Source organism: Schistocerca americana, chromosome 5 (assembly GCF_021461395.2).
Source record: "Schistocerca americana isolate TAMUIC-IGC-003095 chromosome 5, iqSchAmer2.1, whole genome shotgun sequence".
Lineage (NCBI taxonomy): Eukaryota > Metazoa > Arthropoda > Insecta > Orthoptera > Acrididae > Schistocerca > Schistocerca americana.
In genome coordinates, this window is record NC_060123.1 from 223,653,957 (window position 1) to 223,668,733 (window position 14,777).

The following is a 14,777-nucleotide window of genomic DNA, read 5'->3' on the forward strand; positions in this document are numbered from 1 at the left end:
GCTGCAGATCTTCCTGCATTTCGCTGCAATTTTCTAATGCTGCAACTTCTCTGTATACTACAGCATCATCCGCGAAAAGCCGCACGGAACTTCCGACACTATTATACAGGTGACATCCCGCGACTAGCCCAGTTTCGAAGTCATTGACCTATCCTGACCCACCTATTCTGCTCTTACCGCTTCAATACCGACACCACCATGCTCCACTCCTCCTTTTATACTGGCCTCTAGTGGTATCTAGTGGTCAATTCCGCATTATTTAGGAGTGTCCAGATACTTTTGATCATATAGGGTACATACAGCATTGTAATTCATTGTATTTCAGCACAACATATGATTCGAAATTTACCTAATAGAAAGAGATAGCTCAGTTGGTATCAGAGCGGTTGCTCGCGAGAAGCAGAGGTCCCAGGTTCGAGCCCTGGTCCAGCACACAGTTTTAATCTGCTAGGAAGTTTCAAAAGGTAACTTCATCAATACTGTTAAAGTTCTGGACAAACTCATGGGCTTCTGCTAGTATTAAATAATGAAAGCTTATATTTTTAATAATTCTATTTTTCACATAATAAATTCGGTGGTATTACTTTTCATAACGCCCTCGTTTATGTAGAACTGCAACCCACAAACACGAAACTTCTTATTCTCCATGTTATCGAATTTAACCATGCCTCAGATCTTCAACTATAAGCATCCATGTTCGTCTTGCATCTTTTTCAGCTGCCATCTATCCATTTTCAATCAGATCTTCGTCCTGTATTTGTCGTATGTCTAATACGCTCCGCCAGAGATCACCCTTGCTACACCTCCCGTCCACGTAGATTTAATTTTCGTTACAGTGATAATCACTTGCCTCATATTTTTTATCTTTTCGTCTCTTCTACTCTAATCCCCAAGAAGCACCACTCCATTGCTACACAAGCAACCCTCGAGTTTTGAAAAGTTTTCACTCTTCTTAGAGAAAAAAAAAAAAATAGTCAAGAGTTTCCCTGTGTTAAATCAAAACTGGCAATACAGACTTATTGTAAACTTTCGTGTTTGGTCTTGTCGGAAACTTTGTAACTTAGTTAATAAATAGTGCTTTAAAAACTAATAGTAACTGAGCTCACAGTTACCCTCCATCCAGTCAGTGTCTTCGACTTCCCTAAATACAGAAACTCATCCACAGGTTCTAAGAAGGTACTGTTAATTTGTTTTATTACCTTTCGGTATGTTAGTTACACATTATTTTAACCTTATTGTAACTGATTTGCAAGTCTGCTTGCAGAAGTTTATCTATACTCGAGACAAAATGTAGGGTGTCGTCAGCCAAACGAAGGCGTTTCTGATATGATATATTAACATATATTGTGTTCGAACATTATGAATTACCTCGAAGAAAACGGCCTATTGATACACAGTCAACATGGGTTTAGAAAACATCCTTCCTGTGAAACACAACTAGCTCTTTATTCACATGAAGTGTTGAGTGCTATTGACAAGGATTTCAGATCGATTCCGTATTTCTGGATTTCCGGAAGGCTTTTGACACTGTACCACACAAGCGGCTCGTAGTGAAATTGCGTGCTTGTGGATTATCGTCTCAGTTATGTAATTGGATTTGTGATTTCCTGTCAGAGAGGTCACAGTTCGTAGTAATTGACGGAAAGTCATCGAGTATAACAGAAGTGATTTCTGGCGTTCCCCAAGGTAGTGTTATAGGCCTTTTGCTGTTCCTTATCTATATAAACGATTTGGGAGACAATCTGAGCAGCCGTCTTTGGTTGTTTGCAGACGACGCTGTCGTTTATCAACTAATAAATTCATCAGAAGATCAAAACAAATTGCAAAACGATTTAGAAAGGATATCTGAATGGTGCGAAAAGTGGCAGTTGACCCTAAATAACGAAAAGTGTGAAGTCATCCACATGAGTGCTAAAAGGAATTCGTTTAACTTCGGTTTTCTCATCAGTTTGTAGCAGTGATGGTATTTTCCCCGCCATAAACTGAAACTTCTAGAAATTAAATTCGCATTTCTGATGTTCGCCTTGCCGCAGTAGTAACACCGGTTCCCGTCAGATCACCGAAGTTAAGCGCTGTCGGGTTGGGCTAGCGCTTGGATGGGAGACCATCCGGTCTGCCGAGCCCTGTTGGCAAGCGGGGTGCACTCAGCCGTTGTGAGGCAAACTGAAATGAAATGTCGTGTGGCTAGGGCCTCCCGTCGGGTAGACCAGGTCTTTCGATTTGACGCCACTTCGGCGACCTGCGCGTCGATGGGGATGAAATCATGATGATTAGGACAACACAACACTCAGTCCCTGAGTGGAGAAAATCTCCGACCCAGCCGGGAATCGAACCCGGGCCCTTAGGATTGACAGTCTGTCACGCTGACCACTCAGCTACCGGGGGCGGACTGAGGCAAACTGAGGAGCTACTTGATTGAGAAGTACCTTCCACCAGGAAGCCGAAGACTGCGCTGTGTGACAGACGAGTTTCGGTCGCTGCGCGTAGGATCATTGTCAGTCAGTCTGTCGGTGAAAATGTTTGCGTACCTTGAGCGTGAAGTACTTTTTCTGACCTTCGTGTTGCTGAAGTTGTTCAACATCGCGCTCTTGGTTCGCTGGTCCAACGAGGTTTGGGTTATCGATCCATTGTTGGTGACCGAACAGAGTAGCGGTTGTCACGGTAATGGGGCAAAATGTGAAGTCGCCAGTAAACTGAAGCAAACACAAGAGAAAGCGCATTAGCAAGCAATGTGCAAGGGGTTCGCTTGTCCGCACTACCAATGACTTTAACCTGCAAATAAGCATTTACACTGGAGCGACAGGAAGAGAAATAATATGATGTGTTTTGTTTTGGGCGCCAAAACGTTGCTGTTGTAAAATTGTTTAACATAATCCGTACAGTCTGGTGGAGATCAGAAGCACACAATTTTTGTATGACGAGCATGCTGTTGGTTATGAAATAGGTATAAACGCAGAAAAAAGTGGGTATCAGAGGTTTTGCGCGGTCGACAGACGATTTTCACCTTCTTCTCGCAGCAATTCAGCCGAAGATTTCAAGACAAGATACAAATCATCGATGAACCCGGATTCGCACATGGCCCGATTCCACTCGTCTGCTTTGTCCCTGATATTATATTTGGAACAACTGTATAAAGTCCCACCGTCTGGCCACAGAGGAGCATTCCCCTCATAACACAGTATCTCGCAGGTTGGAGCAATTGAATTGCATTTTCTGCCAGGGTTTCAATTACCTCTCGCCGTGCCCTGAAATGAGAAATGTCCTGTCCACTATCCTTCTCGCTCCTCCCACAGTGGTACTCTGCCGTCCACCGAACTTACACAATATACTTGTCCATTCTTACACAACCCCTGCTCCCATTCCCTTACCTCATGGCTCATACCCCTGTAATAGACCTAGATGCAAGACCTGTCCTATACATCCTCCCACCACCACCTCCTCCAGTCCAGTCACTAACATTCCTATCCCACCAAAGGCAGGGCTACCTGCGAAATCAGTCATGTGGTCTACAAGCTAAGCTGAAACCACTGTGTTACATGCTATGTAGGCTTTCCAGTTGACAAGCTTTCCAACTGACAAGATCAGTTTTTAGATGATGGATTGTGGTTCTTTCTGCGGATGTAAGGTTAGTTTGCATGTTGAGGGATTTGGGGAATGATGGTGAGGCAAGGTTCGAGGTTAAGAAATTCTGGAAGTTAACAGGAGGTGGTTTAGGGGCAGTGAGGGGTGGATCACATTTGGATGGAGGAGTGAACAGAGTAAGGTAAAATTCAATATTGGTCTTTGGTTGAGTCTGATTGGTAGTGTTGGTGGCGGAAAGGTATTTCCACTATAGGGATCGGGAGAAAGGGAGAAGGTCTTTAACAAGCCCTGCATGATTGAATTTGGGAGTGGGGCAAAAGGTGACACCTTTGGGAAGGACTGACATTTCTGTGGGGCTAAGGCTTCTGGAGGAAAGTTCATGACTGTGTTGCGGGTCTGTTTAGGTTCTGGATTCTTTGTGATGGTGGGAGGCAGTTTTGGAGGGTGGGATACGTGTAGTAAGTCTGTGAGACAGGGTTTGTCAGCTACATGGGGATGTGGGGGAGGTTTGGAGGTTGTTGTAGAGGTGGTGGACAGCAGTTCTCCAAGGCACGAGTAGGAAGTGAGAAAAATTGAGAGCTTTTTGAGGTGGCATTGTGCATGTTGCTCAAGTTCCTGCAGAGCAAGAGTGTCAGTGTGTGTTATGGGTTCCAGGAATTTGGGATTGCATAGTGGGAGAACTTTGTGGATGGAGTGAAGATACTGCAAGGAGGTTTTGGGCTTCGGTGATATGGATTTGCAGGGCTATGTTGGTAAGGGCTAAGGATTGGCAGAATCTGAACAGATGGAGGTCATTGTGGGAGAAGGGATGGCAGCCAGAGATGGGTAATTTGATGGTAAGCCCAGTAGGAGGGATTCCTTGAGCCAAGCAACAACACAGGAACAGTGTGTGAGACTGGGATCTGGCTAGGGGTAAGGAAACTTTTCTGTATTGACACAGGTGGAAGGAGCAAGGACCTACTTCATGGCTCATACCCCTGTAATAGGCCTACATCCAAGTCCTGCCCCATACATCCTCCCACCACCACCTACTCCAGTCCAGTCACTAACATCCCTATCCCATCAATCACTTGGTATACCTATCCCATCAATCACTTGGTCTACAAGCTAAGCTGCAACCACTGTGCTGCACTCTATGTAGGCATGACAACCAACAAGCTGTCTGTCCACATGAATGGCCACCAACAAACTGTGGCCAAGAAACAAGTGGACCACCCTGTTGTTGAACACACTGCCAAATGTGATATCCTTCATTTCAATGACTGCTTCACAGCCTGTGCCATATGGATGCTTCCCACCAACACCAGCATTTCTGAATTGTGCAGGTGGGAACTTTCCCTGCAATACATCCTACATTCCCATAACCTTCGTGGCCTCAACCTTCATTAGTCACTGTTTTCACCCATCCAGCCCCTTCCCTGTTCCCATTCCATCACTACACAGCCGTCATTCCATTCTCTCCTTTTCCGCTACTTCCCCCCCCCCCCCCCCCCCCCACACACACACACACCTCTCCTCTGCCCTCCACCTAACCTACAACACTTCTGTCCACCGCCCCCACCATAGTATCCCTCCCCATGCCCACCTCAGCCTCCTCCTCATCTCCGCTATATTCCTACATTTTTGATACTCCTGCCTCAAGTTTCCATTCTTTGATTATTTTAAATATGTTATCAGATGTCACATGAAGGATATGGTGATAATAGTGTGTGACAATAGTATGTACGCTAATGTGCTGTCTTTGGAAACAATATACAATCCAGATTTGCAACATTACATCCTTATCACATACGTTGTAAGAAAATCACAGTAGAAATGCACAAAACAGTATGTTGGATAAAAAAAATTTCACGAATTTAGCATATATCGTGTGCAGTGTTGTATCATAGACATGGTGTTGTGTGTGTGTGACCTAGCCATTTGGTACTTCTCCCTCAAAATATCATGTTAGCACAGTTTCATCAGAATAAGTACTATTTGCCACTGATAACATCTTCATTCATTCATCTGTCATTCTTTTGCAACATTTAACTGACAACTCGGCAGATTTAATATTAATATTACAGTTTATATCTTCTCGGAGACATTTTTCATCTTGGAATATATTTCCTGCAGTTTTCTTTCGTGTTTATGAAACACTGTATTTTTTTATTATGTGTAAATTTGTTTGCGAATAAATTATCATTTTTGTTACAGAACCGTATGCAGGAAAGTTTAAAACTTTTTGATTCTATCTGTAACAACAAATGGTTTACCGATACATCAATCATCCTATTCCTGAACAAAAAAGATCTTTTTGAGGAAAAGATAAAGAAGTCTCCTTTGACGATATGCTTCCCTGAATATGCTGGTAAGTTAAGCAGAAGTGCACTTAATCTTTATTTTATAAGACAGAAACTACAGCAGTTATGTGGTAATAATGTGCCAAGTAAATAGTAAACTTACCACTCTTTCTGTCACTTCTTAGTAGAACAATTTCATATGTAAAGTTGAAAAACAAACTGTATTTTTGTTCTACTAATAATCATGTATTTCAAACCAGTTTGCAGCTCATTGGTGAGACACTGGTTTGAAATAAATAAATATTACTAGAATAAAAACACAGTTTGTTTGTTTTTCAACTTTAAGAAGGTAAATAGGGTACACTAAAAATGTCAGACAATGTTCTTGTATTTCTTTTCCTTGTTTTTCACTTTTCAATAAATTCTGTACAATTTGCTAACATGTTTATGAATCTCTGTATTTCCTTTGGCCTTTTGTAAGTTTGCTTGTGAATAAATTAATTAGCACTCAAAGCTTCAGAGTTAACTATTTCTAAGATCCAGTTGCTTATTACTAGAAACTAAACAAGAGAGCACAGTTGTTATGCTGAATGAATAAATGGAATGAATGGCACTAGATTCACTTTCAAGAGGAAGTGTCTTTCAGATCCATACAGCTGACCATCCAGATTTAGGTTGTCTGTGGCTCCCATAACGTGATTAAGGTGAATTCCATGTTTGTTCCTTTGAAAAGATACTCGTGATTTCGTTTCTGGTCCTTGTACTATTAAAGCTTATGTTCCACTTAAAATGATTTTACATTGACAGAATATCTAATCCTTATGCACATTTTTCTTAAAGAATTTATACCTAATATGTTCTATTGTACATTTACTTTGTTGTTTTTCATTATAAAATTATGTCTGCAATGGATCCCCTCAGTTTGACCTTGACTTTTAGATAATTCCTCTGTTAAAGGATTTTTATCAGTGGATGACACTGTTCTAGATAATTACGAAAAATTCCAGATATGTTTCCTTATTTTTGTCATCTCATTTTCTACGTGTTTCACCGTTTACTGTTTTCGTGCACTATCAGTCAGAGTTACAATAACCCTTACCTAATATCTCCATCATAATTGTGAGACTCATACCAGGAACATTCTCCTACTCAGGATTGCTTTTCCTCTCGAAAGATATAATTTTTATCTTAAATTTAAATATTGTAGTCTTGTTAAAGGACACTGGCCAAAATAATTAGAATATCAAATGAAGCATAACTAATTATCTAAAGACATTTGTTCAATGCAGTGCATTGTATCTACTGTCAGATGAATTAGAATATGCTGATATAGGTGTTGTATAATTATTGTCTGTAAGGCTCAAGATGTAAGTGGGCAATATACATCCACCAGTTGAATAGCTCAGGAATAGATAAAACAGTCATAATTACTGTTCTTTAAAACTGTGATCATAGGACACCAGTCTTGCATGAGTGAGTGAGTACTGAGAAATTCCTGAGAACAGAACTGACAGTTGTTAAGGAAAGCAGTTTTCAGCTTTTGAACAGTTCTTAGTGGCACTGGCCTATTTTCTCTACCTCATCTAAACAAATCTCAGACATGTTCGACAGATTTCATGTCTGGTGAGCACAGTGCCTCCTCACCATGCAGGAAGTTGTCCATCAGGTGACCTGTATGTGGTTCATTGCTGTTGCTCATGTTTGAAAAGAGCCAGCAGTGACACACAGATTTGTAAGTAATAGGTTGGAGGATATCATTCCTGTACCTCCTAGATGTCTACATCTAGATCTATACTCTGCACAGTATCATGAGGTGCATGACAGAGGGTACATCTCATTGTACCATTTCTTAGGTTTTCTTTGTGTTCCATTTACATATGGAGTGCGGGGAGAATTATTGTTTGAATACCTCTGTGCGTGCAGTAATTATTCTAATCTTATCCCCACGATCCCCATGTGAGTGATACATAGGGAAATTTTCTATATTCCTAGAGTCATGATTTAAAGCCAGTTCTTGAAATGTCGTTAATAGACTTTCTTCAACAGTCTGCCAGCTCAGTTCCTTCAGTATCCCTGTGACACTTTCCAATGGATTAAACAAACTTGTGATCATATGTGCTGCCCTTCTGTGTATACGTTCAATATTCTCTGTCAGCCCTATTTGGTTCGAGTCCCACGCACTTGAGCAATATTCTAGGGTAGGTCGCGCAAGTGATTTGTAACAATCTCCTTTGTAGACAGATTGCACTTCCCCCACATTGTGCCAATAATCTGGTGTCTACCACCTGCTTTACCTACAACTGAGCCTATATGATCATAACATTTCATATCCCTACAGAGTGTTACACCCAGGTATTGTATGAGCTGGCTGATTCCAACAGTGACTCATTGATGTTATAGTCACAGGATGCTACATTTTTTCGTCTTGTGAAGTGCACTGTTTTATATCTGTGAACATTGAGAGCAAGTTGCCAATCTTTGTATCACTCAGCAACCTTAACAGCTGACTGAATATTTCTACAGCTTCTTTCTGAAAGTATTTCATTATACATAATTGTGTCATCTGCAAACAGCCTAATGTTAATATTAATACTGTCTGCAAGGTCACTATTATGCAACATTAACAGCAAGGGTCCCAACACACTTCCTTGGGGCACAACTGAAGTTACTTTTATATCTAATGATGGTCCTCAATCTCTACCAAAAAGTCCTCAATCCAGTCACAAATTTCACTTGCTACCTCATAGGATCATACTTTTAACAATAAGCATAGGTGTGGTACTGAGTCAAATTCTTTTCAGAAATCAAGAAATACTGCACCAACATGACTGCCGTGATCCAAAACTTTCAGTATGTCATATGAGAACAGTGCGAGCTGGGTTTCACATATTCGATGTTTTTGGAATCCTTGCTGGTTGGCATTGAGGAGATCATTTTGTTCAAGATACCTCATTATGTTTGAGCTCAGAATCTGCTCTAAGATTGTGCAAAAGATCAGTGTCAAGGAAATTGGACAGTAGTTTTGTAGGTCACTTCTACTACCCTTTCTGTAAATGGGTATGACGTGCTTTTTTAAAAGTACTGAGCACAGTTTTTTGTTTGAGAGATCTACAACACTTTATAGTTAAAAGAGAGGCTAACTCAGCCACAAATTCAGTACAGAATCTGACTGATTCCATCAGGGCGTGGAGCTTTGTTCAGTTTCAATGATTTCAGCTGTTTCTCGACACTATTGACATTTCTGTGTTTCTTACATCTAATGTTAGCTGGATTGGATGGAGCGTCACATAATCTATAAAAACTTTGTGTGCACCACACACAAATCTAGCTACCTGAGCAGCAACCTCTGATGTGTAGTGCACATGTTACCCATTTAGGGAGCCCTACAGTTCTCAACAGTATGGTGCAAGTCCTGGAAGTCACAGCCTTGCTTGTCACAGAACCTTCCAAGTCTCTGGTTCAGTCCTACAAACTCGACTCAGAACCAAAGGTCCATGATCAGTTCTGGGGAACATGCTGCAAACTGTGAGCTTCATTAAAACTCCATACACAAGGCTAGTCTTCTCAACCTATTTTTCCAGCCACTGGAATGACCCAAGTACGACCTCGTAGCCCAGACAACAGGGATCATTTGTTACAGTGTGAGCCAAAATCAGCAGTTGGTTGCACCCTGTTCCCTCAATGACTGCAAAGCTTCTTCACCATTTTGAATAAGGGCCCCAGATATACATACTGAGTGCACCTGGTGTCCTTTCCTGTTCCTTGCTGCCATTTTCTTACGGGATACCATCATTTACTGACATTGATTCATAGCAGCTGCCAATCATTTGACAGTAGTCAGGGTGATTTCCAGCTCCTTACAAATTTCAACCAGTTCATCCCACATTCAAGAACACCATTCACAGTTGGCTGCATTACAAGGCAGTGAACAAATAGCTTTAAATAAATCCCACTGCTTATCTTAATAATCTGTTCAGCTAAAAAGTTGCTAATTCCCTATAAGGTTTGGAGTAAATACAGTAAGTGAGATTTCTATTAAGGCAACGCAAAAAGCTGTGGTAAAAATTATTGGTTTCCTAAAACGTTTTGAGGTTGATTATAGTTGTTAGCAAACTTGAAAACAGTTAATTTATGATAAATGCAGATAATATTTAGGGCTACGCCACTTTAAGGTAAAACTACATGTAACACAATATGTTAGTTAGAATACCTGCCACAGTAACTAAATCACAAACACTGATTTACTACAAATTGTGCATAGATTATGCAGACAACAATGATAGCTTCTGAAAATTCTCAAAAACGTACATTTATTGGCATTGATATATAATGAAATTCAGTGGTGTTGAGATTTTTGGCAGACTGTGAACCACAACCGCTGATTTGCTATGAAATAAATTACATATCCAAAACACTCTTACCAGTAACTTAAGAAAATAAAGTTTTTTAAGCATCCGAAAATACTCCAAAATAACATATTTTCCACATACCGATAACTGTACAGTGAAATTAGAGAATAGCTGTTTTGAACAAGGATAGGTCTACTGTTTTCAAACATTTTAAGAGCACAATTCAGTTTATGCCTGTAATTGATGATGACAATATGAGTTTATCGTGACACTCACAGATGTTGGATATTTCACAATATGTCTCAATACAAACGGATATTGGTACAGTCAATGAAGTATTATAAAGAAGTGAATTGGCCAGTAAAAATATGGGGATCTAGCACTTCAAGTTGGCACACACGAATCATTTACATGTGGTCTCACACAAAGGAAAATTCCGAAGTCAGCTTTTATGTAGAAATATGTGCATATTGCACAGATGTTTCACTTAGCTGATTCTGTGCACACTTCTACACTTACGTGCCAAAGAAGAACACTGCAGGGTGATTTTATATTGGTCCAAATTGTTAAAATGTGCAGCACCAACTAAGTGAGCCTGTTGTAGCTAACAATGCAATGCCCTGTTTACAATCACGGAAGATGACACAAGTGACATTCTGATAACAAAGTCTTTCAAATTCCCACATGATATGTTCTGTAGCAAGATGGTGCATGCTACCATTATACTGGCATTGTAGTGGGATACCGTTGCAGTATAGAAATCCAGCGGAATTTGGGGATGAACTGATAAAATGACACTACAGTCCTCATAATGCAACATATTAACGTGAAAGAGCCTAAAAATGGCATCAAATAACACTGCATTGAGTTTATTGTTGAAGAAAGTGGAGTGAAAGAAAAAAAAGAAACAGTAGGTGGTTTTTTGTACAGAAGACAAGAAAAAATGATCCGATACTTGCACAGTTTCATTCACTGAAAGTTAGTTGTAGAATTTGTCTTTCATTACAACAGCCATCCATTTTGTAATTATAACAACAAATCCTATGTTCCTCAACACAAAGAAAAGTAAAATAATGAAAATATTGCTGAAAGCTGTATAGTTTGAGAAAAATTGAATGTATTTAAACTTTTTATCATTTGTATGATCTGCTAAGTCTTTATAATGGTATGTTATTTTTTAATCCATCTGTGTTGGATGGAAGAAGATTGCCATGCTGAAATAAGAGTGATTTAACAGTGCATGTTACATACACACACAAAAGCATGGTGACTACCAAGTATTTGCATTGTTTTAAATAATTACTATGCTAAAAATAGTTGAAGCAGAAGATTTTTCTGACACTTTTCCTGGACCAAAAATTGTCATTGTGTAGAAAAGATTGATTGTGTTATTTGCTGAGTGCAAGAAACTGAGTGCAAGAACCTGGTTTAGACTTCTGGGAATGCTTACCATTACTTCGTAACACACATTTTGCCCAGTATGCTTCATTATAAGAACTCTACTGTCTATGAAAGTAACATAAAAATCCACATGATGGACATTAGAAACATGATACTATCCACTAGAAATTAAAAACCCTGTCATAAGTACAAAGAGGTTCTAGTTATACTGACATAAAAGTATTCAATTCACTTCCCACAGAGCCTATAAACTTAAAAATAGTGAATCTATTTTCAAAATTTTGTTCATATGTTATTGTTTACAATACTGACAATATGGAAAAATAACAGAAGACAAAACCAAAAAATTAATGGTTAATATGCATTCTATGGAACGCACAAGTGACAAGGAAGCAGCACAGAAGACAATATCACCACAGTGCATACAGTATGAGAAAATGACAGAAGAAGAAACCTAAAAGTTAACAGTCAGTACGCCTTCTGTGGAATGAACAAATGACAAGGAAGCAGCACAAAAACCATGTAACTATGTAAAAAGACTGAGGACAAAGCTCTACCAGAGTGGACAGAAAACAAAAACAGCTGATCACGATGAACCACCAGGGAAAGGACAACATCCAAACAACACATGAATGATTTTTTATGGTCCTTCCAGGCAAGAAATGTACCTCTCATAGAACTGAATAATTCTTGAACTCTCCTATATCATAGTGCAGAGGGCTTAACCAGTAAGTTATATGAGCTAGAGGTCCTGAAGGAGATTTCAGTCTTGTGTGTAACTGAACACGGGCTGCAAGAAATACAAAAATGTGCAGCTGGGATTACAGACTGCCTGTTGATCAGCAGCTTTTGAAGGGAAAACATACAGAGGGGGTGGAACATGTGTATATAAGACCAGATATTAAATCAAAGTAAATTAGGTTTAAAAATGTCTGATATATGGAAAAAGATTTTGAATATGGTTTATGTGAACTAACAGAAAGTAAAATTATAATTGCATTATATATAGGTCACCATCCAACAATTTTCAATTGTTCTCAGAAAGTCTGGAAAATCTTCTGAACTGACCAAATAGTCAGTAAAAATACATAATTATGCTTGGGGATTTCAATGTTAATGTAAAGGACAACTATAAAAAAGGGCAGAAACTGGTTAATCCACTAAAAACGTACAATATGGACATATGTATGGCAGCAAAAGTGAAAGTACTGTTGACCAAATATTCATTGACAAATCAAAGTGTGACTATGAATGAGGTATTTGATACAGGTTTCTCTGATCATCAAGCAATTAAATTGACTTTGAAGAAATATCATGAGAATAGTGACAACAAGAGATGATTGAGAGAAGATTAATTAATGATGACAGCATAAGGGTCTTTAATCTCATGTTAAAAAGTGCAAACTGGAACATGGAAACCATTAGTTCTGTAGATATAAAATTCAACAAGTTCTTGTCAAATTATAAATACTGCTATGGTATTCAGTCCCTCTGAAGAGAACAAAAATAAACAAAAAATCAAATTCAGGGGAAACAAGTGAAATCAAAGAGTCATCAGAAAGTCTTAGAATGCTATATAAGTGTGCAAAACAAAATACTACATGAAACCATATGTAAAGTGTTATAGGAAAAAGCTACAAAAAGAAGCATGATGATTCATATATCAGAAAGGGGAACAATAAAATTAGATCAGTGTGGAAACTTATTAATAATCATACAGGCAAACATGCAAATGCAAGTAATAAAATCACTATAAAACACAGAAATGATATTGTTGATGATCCACTTCTAATAACTAATATATTTAATGGTTATTACATTAATGTAGCCCAAAACCTGATCACAAGTAAATATAATCCAAACTCCAATAAATGAAAGGACATGCCTTTATCCCATAACACCCGAAGACATACAAAAGGCTATCAGAGTAAAATCACCTGTGGATTTGATGGTATCCCTGACAAAATTATTAAATATAGTACTGATAATGTTGTCTCTCAACTTGTAGATGTAATCAATGACTCCCTTGAAACTAGTGTGTTTCCAAGTAAACTTAAGCAGTCAACAATAATACCAGTTTATAAAAGTGGTGACAAGTTTGACATTAAAAATTTCAGACTATCATTATTGCATGTATTTTAGAAAATAATTGAAAAAATAATGCATGATAGATTGCTAGACTTCCTAAACAAAAATAAAAAATTTATAAATGCACAGAGTGGTTTCATAAAAGACAAATCAATGCTAACGACTCTCTTCACTTGCCTAATACTTGTTTACAAAGCTATTGAGGACATGGAACTAATCTGTGGGTTGTTTTAGGACCTTTCCAATGTGTCTTATCTTAAAAATCATAATCTACTCCTGTCAAAACTATATAATTATGGTGCCCGTGGTGTTTCCTACAAGAGGTTCAAGTCATATTTAACTAATAAGAAACAAAGAGTGCCAATTTCTTGGGATGGTGATGTATACCATTCTGAATATAAAACAGTTAATTATGGGGTGCCTCAGGGCTCGGTATTGGGACCATTGTTGTTCTTGGTTTTTATTGATGACCTACCACAACAATTTTCAACAGCTGATACTATATTATTTGCTGATGATACCAGCTTCTGTATAAAAGGGAAGAATGATTAAGAGATGCAGCAAAAAAATTGACAAAACAACAGAAGTGACTGAAAAATGGTTTAAAGATAACTGTCTGGTTCTCAACGACTAGAAAACTGTATGGATGACCTTCAACCATATAAGGAAAAAATAGGATCAATGTAAAATTCACATTATTGAATAGCCAAATTCAGGAAAACGATCACATAACATTTTTAGGATTATGGGTGGATGAGCATCTCAGATGGAAAAAAAACATGTAGAAATGCTTAACAAAAAATTGAGCAAGTGCAGTTACACATTAAGAATGCTTAAAGATTGCGACAGTACCAAAACAGTGTTAATTGCTTATTATGCATACATGCATAGTTTACTGAGGTATGGTATAGTATTCTGGGGAAACACATCTTTTGCAAAACAGTCTTTTAAACTTCAAAAGAAATCTGTAAGATTAATAAGTGATGCTACTTACAGAGAATCACATATATGTATTTTTAAGGAATTAAAAATCATGGCCTTATACCATCTATATTTATATTTAAAGTATCTGCTT

At 38.5% G+C, this 14,777-nt stretch overlaps 1 protein-coding gene across 1 annotated transcript in view; it reads left to right on the top strand.

Annotated features, from left to right (window-relative positions):
- Positions 1 to 14,777, top strand: part of LOC124615421 (guanine nucleotide-binding protein G(o) subunit alpha) — a 533,614-nt gene that overhangs the window by 503,254 nt on the left and 15,583 nt on the right. The window contains exon 7 of the mRNA XM_047143294.1: positions 5,779 to 5,932. Within this exon, the coding sequence (XP_046999250.1) occupies positions 5,779 to 5,932 (154 nt within the window). The remainder of the gene's footprint in view (positions 1 to 5,778; positions 5,933 to 14,777) is intronic.